The sequence below is a fragment of the Scophthalmus maximus genome, chromosome 7, assembly GCF_022379125.1.
Source record: "Scophthalmus maximus strain ysfricsl-2021 chromosome 7, ASM2237912v1, whole genome shotgun sequence".
Lineage (NCBI taxonomy): Eukaryota > Metazoa > Chordata > Actinopteri > Pleuronectiformes > Scophthalmidae > Scophthalmus > Scophthalmus maximus.
In genome coordinates, this window is record NC_061521.1 from 12,254,686 (window position 1) to 12,275,409 (window position 20,724).

Sequence of the window (20,724 nt, forward strand, 5' to 3'; positions counted from 1 at the left end):
TGGGTTTTAGTGGCGAACTGAACATATAATGTCATAACAATTGTATTATTTTTTTTGAAAGAAGGACCATTTGGTTCATTCCAGTCACACTGGAGTTGTGTTGTGTCATGACGGAGACCTCGAGCTCGGTGCGTCAGCGCCTCCAGCCCTTTGTTGTTGTTCTCACGCTAACAGGCGAGATCCGTCGAGCGACTCCACTGCGCGGTCGCACTCCGCCCCGACCTCCCCCCTCCGCCAGCGGCCTGGCGCTTTGAGATGAGCAGAAGATGTCGGTGTCGGGGCTGAAGGCCGAACTGAAGTTTCTCGAGTCCATCTTCGACCCAAACCACGAGCGGTTCAGAATCATCGACTGGAAACCCGACGAGCTGAGCTGCCAGTTCAACGTGACGGGCGAGAAGCCGCTGATCATCCACTGCAACATCACGGTGAGTCCGGGGCCAGCCAGCACCGCCGGACCCCGACTATCGACTGAAACCCAGCCGTTCCGCAGGAAGCCTCCGTGTTCGCCGATCAACTCCGAATAAAAGTGCTCGCTTTTACATTTGCACCCGAGTGTGCGAGCAGCCCTCGCGATTCGATTTAAAACCAGCCCCCTCAGCGTCTCGTGTTGAATCTGCCGCGGGGAATTAAAACGACAGAACGGCGATCGGTAGCGCTAGCCCCCGCTAGCCCCCGCTAGCCTCCGCGCTGAGCGCCGCTAGCTCGCCCGGTTAGCACGACCAACTGCGCCGCACTTCTGCAGCACTGCGGCTTCTAAACTTTGCGGCCGCTGGACGTCGGCGGGTTCGATCTCCGCGTGGTTTTTGTTTCAAAGCGCAGGGGCCACTCTCGCTCCTGCTGTTCGCTCGTCCTCGTGTCCGGGATCAGCGTCGCGCCGCCGGACGTCCCGCTCGCAGTCCGAACCGTAAACAGACGCCGTTCGCTGGAATGCAAAGTGCCCCTGTGTTCGCTGCCTGTCCAGTAAATAGACGCATCCATGTGGCGAACTTGCTGCCATGTCTCAAAGTGGCGACGCTTGTTTTCTCCGTTCTCTCCGGACACCAGCAGCACGCAGAGGGCGGTGTATTGTGCATGTGAATTAGACGGCACTTTGATTAAGTACGTATGAGTCATTTTATTTATTTTCCATAGCGCGAACCGAGCTGATTTTGTGGACGTACGAAGCATCAGATGGGCCTAGTTGTTTTTTGATGCCGCTCCACTCCAGCTCGTGGGATCAGGTTGTGTTCACTGTTAGTGACGCATCTTCAAACATGTGCAAAACAAATGTGCAGGTCCTGTCACCAACAACCAGTGCTCACTGTTATCATGGCGCCAGTCATTCTGTGATTCAGGCACGTTCTCAACACCCTGACCACATCCTCTCTCTCTCTCTCTGAACACACACACTCTCACTTATGCTCATTTATTGGAGGACACAGACAAGGCTCATGAAAAATGTTTTCAAAGCCGTGTCATGTTGACGGTCTGCATCCCCGTCGGGTCGGCCACAGAGCTTTCAGCATCAGCGGTCCTCTCGCTGGAAGATGAGAAGTTAGAAAGGTGGTTTTCATCTCTCGCCCCGGTCCACCCACCTGAGATTAACTGGATACGGTGTAGTTACTAGGTCTGCACCGGCTCAACACAATTCAGCAAATCCAGCTGTAGGAACGGGCAGAACAAGAGAGAACCAGGATTAAGAACAGGGGCCTCAGTTAGACACACGCACACACACACGCACACACACATGCGACGAAGATCAGTCTGTGTGGGACACGATCCGTGTGAGTTTCTTTGAATTAAGATGATGGTTGGTGCTAGATCCTGAAAAGATGTGGATTAGTGCTGCCACAAACACACGTTCTCGTTGTTGGTTCATCTGCTAATCATTTCCTTAATTATTTGTTTGGTCTACAGAATGTCAGAAAGGTGTTAGATTGTCTGGCCGACAGTCCAAATCCCAGAGATGTTCAGTTTGTTATGATACAAAACAGAAATAATACTCAAAACGCCGGAGCAGGAACAGGCAAATGACGGACCGACCTAATCATGTCACCTCGGTTACATGGGGCTAGAATCAGAATGCAAATTTTAGTAGGTTTATTCTGTTCTAAAGTATCTTAAAAGCAACAAAGCAGGGATTAGGCCTGTCACAATAATTATGCAATCAACCTGTCGTACCATAGATGAACATTGACTCTACGTAGACTTGCAATTAATGTGGTTTGTCGCAATGATTTCCTGGACAATTTATCGGCCAATAAATAGATGCAACCATCCATCCCAGGTAACATGAAGGCAACATAAAACCTATTAATTTGTAACTTTACACCCAAACATCACTGTACACAAAAGTGCTGCATTTTCCTGTCTGGAAATTGGAAATAGGATCTTTGCCGCAGAAAATATAACCAGTACGTTACACAGCAGTAGCTTGCTGGCTAGACCCCACAACAGTGTAGCTGTACTTCTTACCCCACTATACCGTAGTTTCCTGGATGAAGGGCTATCTGCTTTATGATTCAGATTTGCCTTCTGAGTCTTTAGTCCACACATGATTGAACAACTGTATTAAGATCTAATTGACGGTTAAGCGCATCACTCAGCCACTTGTCCTCCAGTGCTGGAGATGCTCGTGCAGCTCTGCATCTGGCAGTAGACAAATCATTTTGGCATTTAAAGTGGATGAGGTTTCCCTGGGAAAATTTTTTGGTTTCATTAAAACATGCGGCGTCAATATACAAGAATCTGTCGACGATAAAGCTCAACACAGCAGCATGACTGGCTAAATTTCCAATGTCCCATTGTTGCCTCTGTTGCAGGAATCCTATCCCTCAACACCCCCGATATGGTTTGTTGACTCTGATGATCCTAGTCTGGCTGAAGTGTTGGAGCGCTTAGAGGATGTGAGGAAAGGCAGCACATTGGTAAGTTGACATTCGTGGATCCAGCTTTACAAAGGCACATCATGATTGTTGCATACACTCATTGTCGCCTTTAACAGGTACGAGCGCAACCAAATATTTTTAGGCTCTTTTTACACATACAGAGTTTTTTTTTTTATCATTGTGATTTATTTGATAAGAGACAGGACATTTAGGGGGAGAGAGTTGGCATGCAGTTAACATTCCCGCTGTTGTTCCCAATGTGGTGCGTGGCCTCACTGCTCTGCTATCGGTCGCCCGCACACAGCGTGTGTCATATCTACGCAGAGATTCGGCCTTTGTAGAAAGACAGCCACTTTTCACTTTCAGTTCTTTGACTGACAGCAGGACATCGGCATCCAGAATTTTCTGGCATTTAGTGCAATCCATTCCTCATTCTTATCCATGCAGTGTTTCTGTGGCACTGGCTGCTACACAACCCCCAAAGGATTTCCAATATTTCCACCCACATGCTTCACAGTTGGCAAACAGTTACTTATTGACTTACTTTTGCACATGTCCCAAATTTCCACTTTCTAACTTTTTTTGAATTATTATTATTTATTTTTTGTCTAACCTCAATTTTTGGAGATATTTTTGGAAATGTGTAAATCCAGTTTCATGTTTATTATTAGGTTATAGTTAGTGGTTGGTGTTGTGTAGGGCTACATTATATGAAGAGGTGTTAAAACATTTTTTCTGTCTGTTTTCATACATGAGGGGGCAGAATATTCCAAACACCTCTGACCATACTGCACAAGCACATCACTACTTCAGACATACAATTTAATTCCCTTTTCTACGATAGTGTCAACAAAAACCTACTCTATCAGGTGTAAAGTCAGATTTTGTGGTAGGACGGCTGCATTGGATTGCATGCGAATGAACAGGTGCACCGGATAAGGGGAGATTTGGGAGAAAAACTCTTTTGGCAGGTTGGTTTTCATTATTGACGTTCCTCGGTTTGTTTTCACCCGCAGCTCCTTCAGCAGCTGAAGCGGCTCATTTGTGATCTCTGTCGGCTTTACAACCTGCCACAACATCCAGATGTAGAAATGCTCGACCAGCCTCTGCCTGCCGGTCCGATTACACAAGAGCGAAAGGTAGGCACAAAAAAAAGAAGCATGAAAATCCTCTGTCTTTTGGTTGCATTTAAAAACGATCAACCCACAATGTTTTCTCCTCACTGCAGAATGGGCCATCGGATGAGGTGACATCTGAAGAGGAAGAGGAGGAAGAAATGGGAGAGGTGTCTATATGTAGTACTGAATGTGCAGTGGACTAATGTCATGTATAGCTTGGTGATCGGATTTGTTTCAAACACTCTTTTTAAACACAATTAATACACTGTGACAGCAGGACATTGACCTGGACCAAGACCTGGACCATTATGACATGAAAGAGGAGGAGCCAGTAGAGGGAAAAAAGTCAGAAGATGATGGGATAGAAAAAGAGAATCTGGCCATCCTGGAGAAGATTCGTAAAAACCAGAGGCAGGATCACTTGAATGTAAGCGCTCATTCACGTCATGATTTTCTTTATTGAGTTTGGTGACGGTAGGAGAGTAGAGAAGACTAAGAGCTTATACATACCTGCTAAGTACATAAATACATCAATTCTTCACTTTCATTCCATGTGACAAACTCAAATCAGTTTCTGCATGTTCACACTAACAGAAGCATTTTAACAAATCACAGAGTCACTGTTCATTAAAACCAATGTGGCTGCTGCTACAGAGGGCAGCAGCAAGAAAAAGAATGATAAAACCTTACAAAATAAAAGTTTGGGCTGTCAGCTTTGGCAGCTGCAGTTTCCATCATCTCCAACGCAACAGTGTTTTCACTCTAAACACGGCCTCATTGGTTGTGAAGATGATGAAAAGATGAGAGCCAGAATCATAAACTCTTCTATTCTGATCGTGTCGTGTTGGCTGTCAGTAGTAGCACAGCGGTGACCCAAACTTGATGTAAAACGGAACTCATTCTAACTGCTGAATTTCTACAAAGGCAAACGTGATAAAACATCTTGAAGTCACTGGTTTCGTCACTGCAACAGCATCTAAGCTCCATAATCAGAAGTTTCTCTTACTTGCTTATGAGAGACTTATCTTCTAAAGTTAAGTGATCCATCTTTCCTCACTCAAGGACAGTTGGTTGTCCTTTTCAGGTGTTGGAAATGTTCAAATGTGACATTGTTTATTGACTTAAAGTAGAAGTAAGACTTTCCCCTCAGGCTATGATGGCGGCCCGGCCACTTCTCCACGTTGCAGTGTACCATATCTTCCCATTTGTCCAGGCATCTTTCATCTGGGTGATAAATCTGTGTGATCTGTGTTGCAGGGTGCAGTCTCTGGCTCAGTGCAAGCCTCAGACCGCCTAATGAAGGAACTCAGGGAGATCTACAGATCACAGAGTTACAAGACAGGTGACTACTGGCACAAATTTCCTCTTTGTTTGTTTTGTTTTAGTCTCACCAGCAGATTAAATTTAAGTTCTCCTTTTTTCTTCACAGGTATTTATTCAGTCGAACTAGTCGGCGACAGCCTTTATGAATGGCATGTCAAGTTAAGGACGTAAGTTCTCACATTCAGTCGCTCCTAATCATTTTTTATCTTGCCAAATATTGTGTGTTCTGTTAGATTTGACTTGCCCCCCCCCCCATTACAGGGTAGACCCAGATAGTCCATTGCATAGTGACTTGCAGGTCTTAAAAGAAAAGGAGGGAGTGGACTACATTCTGCTCAATTTCTCTTATAAAGTGAGTCCTCTCATTATGTTTGTCAAATGCTTTTTGGGGAAAAGAGTTTTCCCCAGAGTTGAGACTAATTTTTTCTCTTTCTCCGTGTGACAGGATAATTTTCCTTTTGATCCACCTTTTGTACGGGTTGTCTCACCCGTGCTCTCCGGAGGGTGAGTGTGTTGTGATTCCTACATGTCACTGCAGAAAGTTTCCACTCGGTCCACATTTTGCTGTGTGCTCAATTTTCAAATAGAGTTTGGACAAAAAGTTTATCTCCTGGCAAACAAAGACATTGTGAAATCAATTTGAAGCACAACAAATTTGCAAAAAGTCGAGTGAACTCTTTCTTGGCCTATCATAGATGTTTCGTTTAAAATGTTTAATAGCCATTTCTAATACTTGTTTTTTATTTTTTTTGTATTACAGTTATGTTCTAGGAGGAGGGGCCTTGTGCATGGAACTTCTCACAAAACAGGTCTTCGATTTTTTTCATCATATAACATCTTATGTCTTAAGACATGATTTTCCTTCGCTCAGAAAAAACAAACAAAGGATGTGGATTAATTTTTTGTGTTTTTGTGTTTTTCAGGGCTGGAGCAGTGCCTATTCCATAGAATCTGTTATTATGCAGATAAATGCAACGCTGGTCAAAGGAAAAGCCAGGGTGCAGTTTGGAGCCAATAAGGTAACTGGAGTATGCTCAAAGTAAGGTTGCACATCATGTTTTTGGACCGTGTCTAAAGGCAGAAGTGCTTGTGAAAGGGATGTTCCCTAACGACCAGTTTCTCTGTCGATTAAACAGACATGATCTCTGTGAAATATCTGGAGCATTGCGCCTTCACGTTTTCCAGACTTTGCCGTTCACATGTGACGAACGCAGCAGGAGATAGATGCGTGCACAACTACAAGATAAGCTACGGAAAATTGTACGGCGTCTGTAGAGCACGCAGGAGGCCAGACACGATGATAACTTTGTTTACAGTCATCAACACGCCAACTTGCTCGCTGTGAATTCTCCGGCTGTATTCTGACATGGCCTCACTTGGACATTTTCTAGAAATTTTACTCGGGTGCTAGTAGGAAAAGTTCCGGCAAATGTGTGCATCAACATTTGTGGACATTAGCGTTCTCATATACAATCCCTGTGGAAAAGTTCAGGAAATTGTCGGGACTTCAGTGCATGTCGGAGAGCAGCTTTAGTTGGACTTTAGAGGGGTAAAGATTATGCATGCGTATTGGAGAGACGGTGCAATTTAAAGTGGTCATGTCATTCCCTTTTTGGGAGTCAGGGGAGTGAAAGATGAGGAATAATGGCAAGCTGCGAACTCTGGATTGCCTTAGTAACAGTCTACATAGGTCCTAATGCACAGCGAGAAATTTACAGAGCGTTTGTTTTTCAGAACCAGTACAATCTTGCCAGAGCACAACAGTCATACAAATCACTCGTGCAGATCCATGAAAAGAATGGTAAGAATTTCATGTCTATTGAATATTTCTGAATGACACTATGCTATAGATCCATGGGCAAACAGGGTTTTTCTTTCTGTTCTCACAGGCTGGTACACACCACCGAAAGAGGACGGATAAGGAGCTACTACCACTATGCACAGGAAACATGTCTTTGGGTCAAAGTATCTTGTTTTCTTTGGAATATTCCCCCCACTCTGAATTAACTAGGGATATATCATCTTTATTGCGGAAAACCATCTCGCTGGCTCATCTGACAAGTATTCCTCCGCCCAGCTCCAGGACAAAGACTTTACTCTGGTGTCACTTTGCTTCTCCTCTCAGTGTTTTAGTGAGGAGGAGGATGTGGGGGTATCACTAGTCCTGTTTTCTAAATATGCTCATTTGTCTTTAAAAAACTTTTCTCCCTTTAAGTGTGGGGAAATGCTTTTTCTTTCGCTGCTTTGACAAACTGGGCTTCACGAACAGTCAGTTATGGGGATTTAAAAAGAAGATTGATACAGAAGCTCTTGAAGTGGCACCTCACTGCACCTGTCTTTGTTGGGTGTTTTTTTTGGGGGGGGGGGGGGATTAAGTGGTACATGAATGCAAATATTGTTTGAGAGATATTATTTGAACAACCTAGAAAATCCATGAGCCAATTTTAATATTTTGGGAGCATATCTTCAAATCGAGATGACCTACCACTTGGTATCTTTTAGCTCTTACATTTTAAAATGTGTGAAGTATACTGGGCCAAGCAGATCCAAAATGGCGCAGGTTTGTTGAACTGAGATCAAATACGTTGTCGTTTGACAAATCTGTCAGTGGTTAATGTGAAGACATGGCCGGTGGAATTAAAACATCTCAGATTCTCCATAAAGCATTGAAAGAGATGTTTTCACCAGATGACGGTGAGATTGAGCGTTAATGCATCACTTCAGAAGTTCTCACAGACCTAACGTTGAAGCTGAGGAGCTCTTTTTGCCTTATTTCTGTCAAGCTCAGTTTGGCTGTGGCCCTTTCTCTTGGTTGTGGCTGTAGAGGTTGAAGGCTAGTGCGATGCTGAGGCCCCGCGTGTGCATAGTTAAGCGCGTGATGCTCAGGGGCCTTGTCGCAGCCAATGTTGTAGAAGACATTTGGGTTTGATTACTGTCACTTTGTCTTGCCGAAGCATGCTGCGATGGGCTTTACAGAGGGAATAGATGAAGGCTGTTTGTTTGAAAATGGGATTTTTTTTTCCAGCAGTTTGCCCAATTTTTCTGCTAAAGTTGTCACAATTTCCTGGCCTACAATGATTGTAATGTTTTGCCCCTGCCCAGTTAAGATTTGAATCTGCCACCATGATGCATGACATTAAATGCACCGCCCGCTGCCTCACTCTTCTCAGTCAGCAGCTAAACTCCCAGAAGTTGCAGGGCTTCCCTTTGCCACAACAATACACCACAGATGTGTTTAGGTGTCTCTTTTGCCGTGAAGCGAACGTAGTGTGACAAGAACAGACCTTAAACTCCAGACTCCACGTTTTACCTTTGACCTCGCAATATACTGTAGTACACCATCTGTACTGCTGTTCCCCATACTACAGGACACACACTGTATCTATCTGTTTGTTCTTTTGCAGTTTTTTTTGTTAACACTGTCTGCAAAAGCACGTTTGAATGGCAACTCAGGTAACAAACAATCCTTGGGAGGGGACTCTGTACATGCACATGTTGAGTTTTGGGTTATTTTCTTGGATTGATTAACGCTGTTTCACTGATGTTAAGATTCACTCAAACTTATGATGTCAACAATAGGAAATTTAATGAGCTTTACAATAATATTGGCCACGTTTCTTGTAATTCAAGAGAGGAAGGACATTTGCAGAAGGATTACAGGCATGCAGGAGCACAGTGACCAGCCCACGTAACGGCTCCTCCCAAACCCACTGGTCGTCTCTTGCCCTTTTTCCCTCCTAAGTACTGAAACAGACTTGTTTTCGGTGGGTGATCTTTGAATGTTCCTGATAGAAATGTTTGCACAAATGGCAGCAATGTGCCTGGAGAGGTCAGTTATAACATCAAGCACATTCTGAGCTTAATATTTTAAAATCAGGAAAAATGTATCCCCCCCAGCACACTGCTCCATATCCTCCAGATATGATCAACGTGTGTCCTCACCACAAAAGGGCCCGTGTTGCTTGGCGACACAGAAAAGTTGCACCGTAAACATTCTTAAGGTTCTCCCGCTACACAAGCCTTCATCCAGCTGTGATTTCCTTCCTCCAAAATGCCAAAACTCTGGTCAGAGGGTACATTGAGTTCGATAGTCATGCCGTGGTGAAGGGACTTGCACGCTTCTCTAACTGGACAGTGCGTTGAACAGATCCATTTATCTCAATTGTCAATTCATTTTCTGACGCAGACAAACAAAAAGGACAGTCTGGCACCGTTGGCTCGCTTTGGTTTTCTTTTATTTCTCATTTTCCATTTGAAGAAATTTTGACCATGTACAGTAATTTGTAAACTTGCATCAAGTTTATGAATAAAGAATTTTAAGATTATTGCCGATCTATGGGCTTCGCTGTGTGTTATTTGAGCCACTAGAACATTCTCCATCTCGAGTATGTAAATTGACTGCGCTTTAGTTGTCTTGAAGTCGCTTCACACTACCGGACACACTCACACATTAGTTAACAGAATAAAATAACACGTTAACATTTTGCACAGCCAGGAGTGGTCGGCAGGCAGTAAAGATGCCAGCAGATTAGCTCACCAGCGGCAGAGCTAACTTGGCTAAACCCATTGCTCACGTGACCCTCGACCTTAAGGTCGCAGCAGTCCATCAAGGGTCTCCCATTTTAACCCTCCCTGCCCTGGTAATGCATGTTTGACAAACCCCGCGCCCTCCGTGACTGTTACAAATGTTTAAACACTCATGACATCACCAACATGATCATTTTGTCAGGTTGTGTCCGAAATCCTCCCCTTGTTCTCCCATCCACTCCAATACCCCGTATAGAAAATATACTGAGTAGGGAGCGGTAAAGGTTTTGGACACTTTTTGAATCATTGTCATTTTGCTCCACCACTGACGCACTGATAAATGTGGGAAATTGTTACGCTGTGGCAGAATGTCTGCACCGAAGGCTTTTCCGTTCATTTAATTTCACCAATCTATCTGGGTCAGCTATTCAAACGGGAACCCTGCCAAGCGTAATAACACCCCACATCCACTGAACCTGCTAAGAGATCAAAACTGGATGAAGCAATTGTAGTTAGTCACTGAAACAAGAACATTCTCAGTTTTAAAAAATGTAATCCCATTAACAAAATATATAAATGTGGTTTTCTTTGAGCACCAATAGTGTGACTGATGAATACAATTTGGTTCTGTAACTATTGTGAAAATCTGCAGACTCACCCATTGTTCTGTAAAGTGTTCATAACTTACAGTCTTCACATTGGGTGAATGCATGTTGTTTTGTTTTTTTTATTGCATATGTTACAACAATGTCTGAGCCATGTGTGTTTATACAAAGATCCATATAAGTAACAGTACAAGGCAAAAGTCCAAAAACTAAATTTTGAAAAAAGTTTATAGATTAATCAACCAATCATTTCACCTCTAAACAGAAGTAGAATTAGTCATACAAAAACATGTTGCTAAATGTAGTGGGGGAACAAATTAAAGGGAAATCTGAAATGAATGCAGAAACTTGAGCAGTGGATTAACAGACCTAAGTGGACCTAACTTTTGAAGTAGATATGATGGCCCAACACTTTTTTGGTTTTTAATTTAACATGCATCTTTATACTGTATATGTATTTTAGATCTGACTTTGTTGACTTCTGCACCTGTATCATAAGAGAAAAGCACAAGTGAGTGAGCACATCATCCCATTACTTATTTGCAATGCTGGTGCGTTTAACTCCTGTAAATGACAAACCTGTATAAACACTCACCATCACATCCTGTTCAAATATTTTAACTGTAGCACACTGAACCGTACATGGATCGTGAAAATTAACAATGAATGTATTAAACACCAGGCCTTGAAAAAACTTAGAAAATGGCTCATGTTTGGCCACACAATCAGTGATACTATCAGATCAATATTGACTGTTGAGCTATAGATGCGTAGTTCTCATCTCATTCACTTCTCTTTGTATTAAAGTCATCAGTTTGTGAAGTAACTGTAACCATTATGCTTGTACTTCCATCTATCTTTGGTTTCGGTGCACAGCTCTAAATCTTTCAGGTTATCTGAAGTACGGATCTCGTGTAGAAGACCTATATGTGAACTCATTAAAGAACAAAACAAGATGCAATGATAACTGTTTAATATCTATTAGGGTAAGATCAAATAATACAAAAGTAATACACAAAAATGTATTTCTCATTGAGTTCACTCATGGAGACACAGCCTCCTCAAACGTTTAATTCACCTAATTAGAGCATGTTCCTATTCAATGTGTTTATCCATGGCAAATATTTACCTCATCTCAAGTAATTATATATTTATATCTACTTATGATATAGTACATGATAATACATATCAAACAACATACAGTACATGTGGGAACATGGGTAAGATAATGGGAAATGGCTTTGAGAAGCTTTGATAGAGCGACATGAAATGAAGTTCCTCCTACACAACAACTACAACTGTCACTTCCATAAACATGTCAACTGTGCTATATGTACATATAGCAGAAAGTTTAGACTGATCTGAAACTCACTAAAATAACTTACTACTGCTCCTTTCTTCATCTTTGTGCATAACTTAACACAATTTATAGAGCTTAAATTTGTGCATTTACCAACAGATGAGCGTGTGAATGGTACGTTTTATTATACTCCATAACTACTGTATGTGCATCTGCTGGTGAAAAAGTTACGCAATTATAAAATCATATTGGTGGTGTCCAACTTGAAAAACAGGCCCCGTTTTTGTGTTATGGTTATTAATATTTGTGTCTACACAACAGGACTCCGCTCGATCCTAATAATTCTGCTGTTGAAGACATTAATGATGGTATTGCTACACTGTGATTCACTGTTACGTTTGCACTGATGTCAACAGGTTTACCCAGTGCAAACATTACTTAAGATTTTCAAAACATTAATATAACAAAAAAGAAAAAGAAATCTGTTACCCACAGTCATGGAAAGACACAACGGACATGTGCTTCACACTCGCCCACACATCATTCAAAATACACAGAATAAAACGGGGTTGGTACAAAAAAACAACAACAACTGAAAAAAGAAAACATCAAACAGCCTATCGAATACCACGTCATAACAGTCAGACAAGACAACTCACGGGTTTTGAAATAACGAGCATTCAGATACGTATCTTCACATTTGTTTCAAGTCTAATACTGTATTACTGTAATAACCATCTACTGAATCTTGAAGAGTCGAAGTGACACGAGGCAAAAAAAACTTTTCACCTTTTCAGTGAAATCCACATGACACTGTCTCTGACCACATCAGGCCTCACAAGGGCTTCAATTTCACTTTGTAAAATAAATAATTGGTTTGAATTTTATATTCTATTTTCTTTTATATAAATGTCATATCACACCTACTCATGAAATAACACCAATAGCCACGAAATGACACACAAAAAGGCCTGAAATCCAGAGCTTCAGAAAGGAGGAGCCATTTAAGCATTTACATGTAGGGGTTAGAGGAAGAATTTGCCAACGGGAGGAAACATCCATCACTTCGTACAATGCTATGACCACCTACAACAATGATTTTTTAATATTTACTGTATGTTCAACCTGCCAAGCATTTTGGTTTTCTGTCACTTTTAACCTGTACAATGTTTGTTGGAATGTTTTATCCAAAGAACTGCAATCCAAAATACTGCATGTGCTTCACTTGAACATGTAATAATAACTCATTTAACTGAAATCAACCTGCTCAACACATAACCTGGAGGACAACGACACAACCACACCCCCCAGGTGGTTTAATTGAGGTGATAGAAGGAGACAAAGGCCGACGCTTTAAGGGCTTTACAGGTGGAATTTAAAACCAGCTATCACAAATTTCCTGAGAATGTGAAAAAATGTTGAGATTAAACGAAATAATTGTCAGTACAGAAAAACAACAACTAAACAATCAGGTAATCAAAACGTGAACTGCAAACAGTTTCTCCAGGATTTAAAAGATTCGGGAGTAGAGGGAAAAAATCTTTTTCAAATTCTGATTACATTGGTCAAGTTTTCAGCAAAGAAAGCACATGGTTCACCTACAGACTAGATATTGACGACCTTATCAAAAGGAATATGTTCTCCTATATTAAATGCCTTAAGGTGTAATCGCATCATACACTTAAAGGAATTGGCTTGGTTCACTTTCTAGCTGAGAGTTAGACTGAAAGATTAGTGCCATAGCGTTATATTCGTCATAAACACGGAGTGATTTAGATTTTCTCACCTAACTCTCAACAAGACGGTGAAAAAGCACATTTCCCAACGTGTCAAGGCATTAATTTAATCGATAATAATTCTCAAAAATGTTCTTGACATACATTCATTTAGGGGCAAATTGTTTTAGCGTTTGGTGACGTAAACACGTGAGCAGTCTAGTTCTTGCAGTTCCTCAAAGCGCATTCAAGGTGAGTAAAACATGTTTTGAAAAGGAGACACAGGCGGAGGCAGCGACGTCACCCTGTGTTGACCGTAGATGAACCTTCCTGAATAAACTGATGGAGCTCAGGGCATTGGCTTTAGCTATATTATGTGTCTCCGTTAAAAAGCAACACACGCATTGACGAGCTAAAATTGAGCAGCATAAGAGATTTAAAAATTAAGACCCTTTAAAATAACTGGCTGATTAAAATGTCAACTGAATAAAATTGTTAACTCAGAATTCAATAAATACAATTCCACCAAAGACATGACTTTTTCTCTACATTGTTCTTTTTGAATACAGCTTGTACAGTATTATAATGAAGGGCACCTTATTCTGATTCGTGTTCTTAATTGATCCTCTTTTTTTTTTTTTCCATCTCTCCCACTTGGCAGCCTGGCCCCAACCTCTGTCCTACATTGGGTCGTCGTAGTTGTAGGTGGGAGCTGCTGAGTACTGGTTCTGCTGCACGGCTCCCTGCGCGGCTCCCATGGCCGCCTGCTGAGCTGCCTGCTGGACGTGGGGGTTCTTCCAGGCCCCACTGGCCCACTCCTCTTGGGCCTTACCCAGACTGCCACCACTACCACGGTAAAAGTTATGAACCTATAAAAGATGAGAGTTGTTTCATTGTGGGTGTAATGACATTGAGCAATAGTCTTGTGACGCATCCACATTGGTTGGGTTTGCGAGTGGCATGAGTTGTATTTTTGTGACATCATCCCGATGTCACGGCTCTGGGCTGAGTGGGAACACATGGGGCGGGGCCAGTGGGGGAAAAACACTCATGCACATGTGCAGAGGGCCACACAATGTGGAACCCAGAAGACAGATAATGTATTAAGCTCATGCGCCATGCGAGCAATTTTCATTTAAGTACATGGTTGCCATCTGTGGGTCTGGTATCCCGTTCGTATATTACCACCTATAGCCTTTATACCAAATGAAAACAACAAAACACTTATTTCTTTTTCTGGGGAAGAACCTAAACCTTCAGAGTTTTTCTTATTTTTCTTTTTCTGAGAAAAAGTAGACAAGCGCAGTACAAGTCACCTTTGTGAGGGCGATGAAAGAGAGCACAGCCACTGCAGTAAACATGATGGTGGGAATCAGCATGACCACAGCTGAGCCAATGTTGGTGCTGAAGAAGGTGATGGTAGCCAGCCAGCCACTGTGGGGGGAAAGAGGTAACGTCATCACACACGTATGACAAAACATGAATACATGATGCATTGTTGGTCATTTTCATGTAGCCCCATATTTGGAACATTGGTTGACAGCATGTAAATGTTGTTTTACAAGTCTAACATGTTGTAGCTATTTTTACACACATGAGGCAAAAGAAGCAAACTTTAAACACAACAATGACATATAACCATTTTTTAGGTTGGTATGGCGATATTGTTGGCAAAGAGTTTATACATCTGGCAGAAACCGAGCATCATTAGCCATTATTTGGAGCCATGTTAGTGTCGACCTGATGAATATTCGGTGTCCATTTCGTTCTTTTTTGGTCTACACTTTGGTCTACATCTGCTACTTGCTTGTCCGTCATTTGCTGCTGAGCAGTTTGTGTGAACAGCTGCCTGCTGCGAACAAAAGCAACACAGTTGTGGACCGGGGAATTACAACAATGACTTGAAAGATGCTCAAATGCACTGTAGTACTCTTGAGAACTGCAGATTTGTTGTGGGTCCATCACTGTGAGCAAATCACTTTGAATTCTGATTATCGCAGCTTAAAATAAAAATGGTATCGTTTTGAAGGTTTTTCCAAAGGCAAAAGCCTGATCTGAATACCTGGTTTTAATATTTATGAATTATCTCCAGTATATAGAGGTTTTGTGCTTATGTAAAAGACTGTGCCGACACAAAAAGCTATGTTTTAGTTTAACCTTTTCACACCTTGTACAAAACTGTGATAAGCATAAAAGGAGCCTTCTGTATAGTGCTGGTATGGTACAGTACAAAGACATGACATAAAAGATATGTATATTCAATATTTGTACTTTAATGAGCTATTCATTTCAGACATAATGGGTGGATGAGCACCATAAATGGAAATGCTTGCACATATGAATCATATGCCACAGCCTTCAGAATCACCTGATTTCAACCCAGCTGAACAACTATGAAGTACTTTGGACCAGTGAGTAACACAACACTCTCCACCACCATCATGACAACAACTATTCAGGGAAAATCGTTTGGAAAGATGGTGTGTTCGTCCCTCCGGTAGAGCTACAGAGACTTTGGAAATATATGCACTAGAGGACTGAATGGTTATACAGACCAGACCCAAGACCAACCTAATGTTAGTTTTTCTTTTGTCATCCATCTGCATTTGCACTTCATACTATTAATCATCTGTATTTGATTTAATAATCCACTGAAAGATCTTACCACACTCCCCAACCTGGAATGCCAACAGTCTGGATAATACTGATCACCACCTGGGCCATGAAGACGAAGAAGAAAGCCATGAAGTTGAAGGAGCTGTCGGTCCTGCACAGAGAGAATGATTCATGTCATACAGGATGTGATTCAGCAGGAATAAACGTTGTGTATGGTCAGAACGGAGTTCGCTCACTTGAAGGCCTTGTAGATGGGCCTGAACCAGCACACGTAGGAGCAGGGGGTGAAGAGGATGAGCCACAGGATGGCCATGCCAAAGTTGGTCGCTCCACCACCTCCGCACATCCACGCCAGACAGCCAATCAGATTAAAAGCCAGTGTGGCGCTGTTCACTGTCAGCATCACAGAGGAGAAGCAAAGATGACCAAGACATGAAAGACTGAGGACAAACACCTCTTTGGCAGACAGCTCACGGGTTTGTAATAATCATAATTGAGCAGGACTGAATCACTATGAATCGTTATCGAATAAGTTATCTATTCTATATCAAGCTGCAATAATTTAACCTAAACTTTAGATGTATTTAACACACACAGCACACAGTCTCTACCCAACAGGTACCAAACATTACTCTACTACTATCTACTTACATTCTTGGTTTCAAATGGCGGAACCTAAGTGGTAATGAAAAGGACACCATGACGCTCATGTGTATATCATAATTTGACACATTACTAATATCTACTGTTATGGCTATGGCTGCCAGTATTGACTGATTTCATAATTTATTCATCAACAGATTTTTTTTTCTTGATCTATAATGACAAAAAAATAATCCTGTAAATCATCGATTGAGTACGTCTCATTTTGCCTGAGCAACAGACAAAAAGCCAAAGATAATACAATGTAGAAAAGCAGCAAATCCTGAAGTTGGAAAAAGAGAATATTCATTCTGCTTGAAAAAAATACCTGAAACCATAAATTAGATTTGTGAAGACTTTGTTACTCAAATCAAAGAGCAGATAGATAGTGTGTCATATGAGTGTATTTCAAGCACCAGATATAAAAATGCTTCAGAAAATGGAAAAATTGGATGAATCTGGCTGTGTGCCATGCTGGGAGACCGGTCAGTCTGGTCCCACAGCTTTACTGGAGGGTCTGATATTTGACTCTCATAATATTTAGGGTAAGATAAAGTGTAAAGACGTGAGAAAGCTTATATACCGACATGCAGACAACATGAATGAAACTTGAGTTGTAGTAAAAGATCTTTCTCATGGAGCACTGTTCTGCCAGCCGGCAGTCGGGACACACACTCTTAGTGCAGACACACTTACAGATCCATAGGTAGTAGAGCCTCTTGCACATGGTGCGATGTGTCTCCGGGATCTCGTTGAAGTCTTGGTAAAAACACGGCTTGAGGGGGATGAATCGAGGCAGGGGAGGGAAGTTGTTTTCTAGGATACAAAGGCACAGTTCAGCACAGCTGCCCACACACTGAATTCACACAGACTTTGAGTAAAGATCGCTGAATGGAGGATTATGATTTAGACCCCACATCACAGAGACGCAGCTCGGCTGAGTGGAAAGGAAACCTTACCTGCCATGATGACCGTTCAGTATTTTCCTCCTCTTGCAAACAGACACAGACCTCAGTATCAGCTGCCTTGAAAACCAAACTGCGAACAACAACAACAGAGCCGTTTCATTGAGTGCAAACTCAATCACTCACATTTCTTTTTTCCTTGTAGCCAACAGGCCACCGTCTTGTGGCCCTCCCTGTGGATCAGCATGCAACACACTTCATGATCACAAGACTCTGAATTCCCATATGATTTGATTTGAGGTGGTGCCCAGGCCCTCTGAGAGCATCCACACGGCACGGAGCATCGTTCATTATGTGGACACGACGAACGGGATTTCTCCACCACACAGTGCAGCTGTGCGGGTCTGTGCGTGACAAGCAGTGTGGCCTTGTCGCGACTCCTCAACGTATTCATAACCTATGATGAGCGTAATAATAGGCGCGTTGCAGGCCGAGGCAGAGTTCACAGGGGAGCTTAGCACCATATCACTTCCAGCATAGGTCATAGTCAAGCACTTTCCAAAGGCATTCACTATGTCCGCCAATCACATTTCAGTGATTGTGGTGATGGTGGACGTGGAGTGGAGCTCTGAAGGGCATCTTTCTGGCACACAATAAAGCAACCTCTGCCACACACAACAGGGAGAAAACGGGCTGGTATCGGTTGATTTCGCGCATTACGGTCCCTACATTGTCTGGAATGTGTCGTTCACTCGGCGGTTGGCAGTGATGCTGCATTAGGACACAGTGCATCGTGATCACGCACGATGGAGACGCGTCCTTCAGCCTGCGCGACGCACGATGCACTGCTGCTGCTGCTCCTCACATCGCAGGTCAAAGCCGGACTCTCGGGATGTTCACTGAAGCCACGTACAGATACAAGCCGATAGATTTCAATGCAATCATTTCCCCTCGACCCCCACCTCCCCTGGATGCGGTGCGATGAATGAAAACGCCTTACCGCCCGTTTAGTCCGAGAATGTCGCTAGAATCCCTCCGTTCGTCTCAAAGGCATCCTACGGATTCATCTGCGTCGAGACACACTGGATGAAATGAAACAAATCTTGCGGGGTTTTTTTTTCCTGGTGAGACAAATAACTGTCGTTAGTCCTCAAATGATGGGTTCGGGAGTAAGAGGCGGGTCACGTGACGTAAGGTCTTTTCTTTACGCACATACCTCTCCGCTGGTTGTACCCGCCCGGGTATAGGACCGGGGCCCCGAGGAAAAGAAACACAGGATTGGTTTCTCGTCTGAACCGACCAATCAGAAAGCAAAAGCATTTCGACAAGCCCCGCCCCCTCCATGATGCTGTCCACAGTACTGAAAGGGAGGAGAGGCCTCGCACAGGCTGATCTGATTGGCTGCCTGTTATCCACTATTAAATATACCACTGTGATCAAGGCAAAGATCAGGCATGAGGTGAAACGTGGTTCAACAGGATGCTGACATGTGTCAGCAGAAGACACCAGGGTTTCTACAGTGTTTTATATCCTTTAAGGCCCTTTTCATACCACAGACATTAAAATTCAACACCGGTTTAATGATCACACTGGTAAAACAATATAAAAGATAAAACCAGCTGGGAGACATTATTTACCAAGTGCAAGCTACTAACACTCATGTCACATTTTTCCATATCTCAGTGGTGAAAAAAACCCAAAAAACTCAATAACTCATTGAATAATTTTCATTGAACATGACCTAGATAAGCAACCAAAGACAAATGGTTAGATAAACACATTTCAAAGCTTTTTTGGAAGACCTGCAGATGCTTTATACTATTTAATGTATTTCAAGATGTTTTTTTAGACCAAATGACAAAATTAAGGCACATCAGGTTTATTGTATAAGCACGTACAATGGCATGTCATATACAATGGATACAATGAACTTTGAATTCATAAGAAAAAATACAGAAACAAAATACATAAAAAACATCATTTAAATAGTGAAACAATTTAAAGAATATAAACAACAAACAACAAATATTAATCTCTCACAACATGGCAGCAGAAAAAAGTTTCTGATTAGTTGCTCATAGCTAATGGATAAAGTGTTTTTTATTCAACCGCACAAAGTCATAAACGCTTCATAATGGGTGCCTTAGTAGAAAATGGTACCACAAAAAAAAAACAGGATTTAGTGAAGGTCCTCTATCCTCTGGAAGTTCAAGCTCTGTGATGCATAATCCCTCTTTTTTTAACAGATCACTACCAGATGATCCGAGAAGCGACGATGGTTTGTAGGGTAAAAGAGGTGAGGGATCTGTTTCAAACACAAGCAGCAGGAGTTTTTACTCAATTTTATTTAAAAACACATAAGCAGTACTATGAATGGGCTGAGGTTGCCTGAGATGTTTTTGGCGAGATCCAGACCCTTACGGTCATACAGCGTGACCTGGGAAAAGACCATGAGTTAGAAAGTTTTACTAACTCGTGACTGGAGATAAATCCCCAGAGTCTTCAATTTTCAAAATAACTATTCTCAAGCAATTCTGGGCAAACTGTTGTGGACTTGTTGTGATTTGTCTCTGCAGGTATTATAAGTAGACCTCAGGTTGATTGGCTGTAGGCTAACTAATCTAAACAGCTGATTTCACAGCCAAAGATAATTACTCACTATGCCAGAGTCAATTTTAAAATCGCCATTTTTAAATGTGCTGGTTATGTGTCATAATCAATAACACATTTCATATTAACAGGATTAAGGATAACAAGGAATAATGTATGTGTGTTGCCTTGTACTGTCATGTGTGTTTTTGTCGTGTTTTTTCCAACCCATTAATTAAAATCAGTTGAAATACTTCTCCGTAATGGTTCAACAGAATCACAAACTGCATCCTCCAAAATGATCACAGGGTTGAGTCAACTTCTCTGGAACAGTTTAAACACAAACGGAACACCCTAACCTTCACGCAGGGAGGGTTTATTACAGGGTTGAAGTGTTAGTTCTAGCTTGGTGTACCTAATAAACTGACAGGTGAGTGTAACTTGATCTTTGGACATCACTCCTGTGTGATGGATGCTGCCTTTACTGATCCTCGAAAATGTTATCGTCTTCGCAATT

General features: G+C 42.2%; 2 protein-coding genes across 3 annotated transcripts; one reads left to right on the plus strand and one right to left on the minus strand.

Moving 5' to 3' along the window:
* Nucleotides 1-63: 63 nt before the first annotated feature.
* Nucleotides 64-9,640, plus strand: LOC118315036 (ubiquitin-conjugating enzyme E2 Q2). Of its 2 annotated transcripts, none has more exons than XM_035641958.2 (13): nucleotides 64-425; nucleotides 2,802-2,906; nucleotides 3,884-4,006; nucleotides 4,096-4,152; nucleotides 4,263-4,412; nucleotides 5,243-5,327; nucleotides 5,415-5,475; nucleotides 5,570-5,660; nucleotides 5,754-5,812; nucleotides 6,069-6,117; nucleotides 6,232-6,327; nucleotides 7,043-7,109; nucleotides 7,198-9,640. In XM_035641958.2, exons 1-13 carry the CDS (start codon nucleotides 267-269, stop codon nucleotides 7,227-7,229), a joined length of 1,134 nt encoding a protein of 377 aa, XP_035497851.1. In that variant the 5' UTR covers nucleotides 64-266; the 3' UTR covers nucleotides 7,230-9,640. The 2 variants fall into 2 exon arrangements, with proteins under 2 accessions (XP_035497851.1, XP_035497850.1); XM_035641957.2 differs by having other exon boundaries at nucleotides 69-425; nucleotides 4,260-4,412.
* A 1,758-nt stretch (nucleotides 9,641-11,398) lies between these two features.
* Nucleotides 11,399-18,817, minus strand: scamp5a (secretory carrier membrane protein 5a). The gene is made up of 7 exons (XM_035641961.2): nucleotides 18,619-18,817; nucleotides 17,673-17,751; nucleotides 17,410-17,529; nucleotides 16,308-16,464; nucleotides 16,121-16,222; nucleotides 14,772-14,889; nucleotides 11,399-14,324 (listed from the first exon to the last, which is right to left on the minus strand). The coding sequence occupies exons 2-7, from the start codon at nucleotides 17,677-17,679 to the stop codon at nucleotides 14,136-14,138; spliced, it is 693 nt and encodes a 230-aa protein (XP_035497854.1). The 5' UTR covers nucleotides 17,680-17,751; nucleotides 18,619-18,817; the 3' UTR covers nucleotides 11,399-14,135.
* Between the last annotated feature and the right edge of the window lie 1,907 nt (nucleotides 18,818-20,724).

Bases quoted from the DNA above. Each gene is read 5' to 3' on its own strand.
- LOC118315036 (XM_035641957.2), top strand. From the start codon at position 267: ATGTCGGTGTCGGGGCTGAAGGCCGAACTGAAGTTTCTCGAGTCCATC. The intron at 4,007-4,095 runs GTAGGCACAAAA...TCCTCACTGCAG, and splicing joins CGATTACACAAGAGCGAAAG to AATGGGCCATCGGATGAGGT. The intron at 5,661-5,753 runs GTGAGTCCTCTC...TCCGTGTGACAG, and splicing joins TGCTCAATTTCTCTTATAAA to GATAATTTTCCTTTTGATCC.
- scamp5a (XM_035641961.2), bottom strand. The intron at 14,890-16,120 runs GTAAGATCTTTC...TTCCCCCCACAG, and splicing joins ATTCCAGGTTGGGGAGTGTG to TGGCTGGCTGGCTACCATCA. The intron at 14,325-14,771 runs GTGACTTGTACT...CATCTTTTATAG, and splicing joins CTTTCATCGCCCTCACAAAG to GTTCATAACTTTTACCGTGG.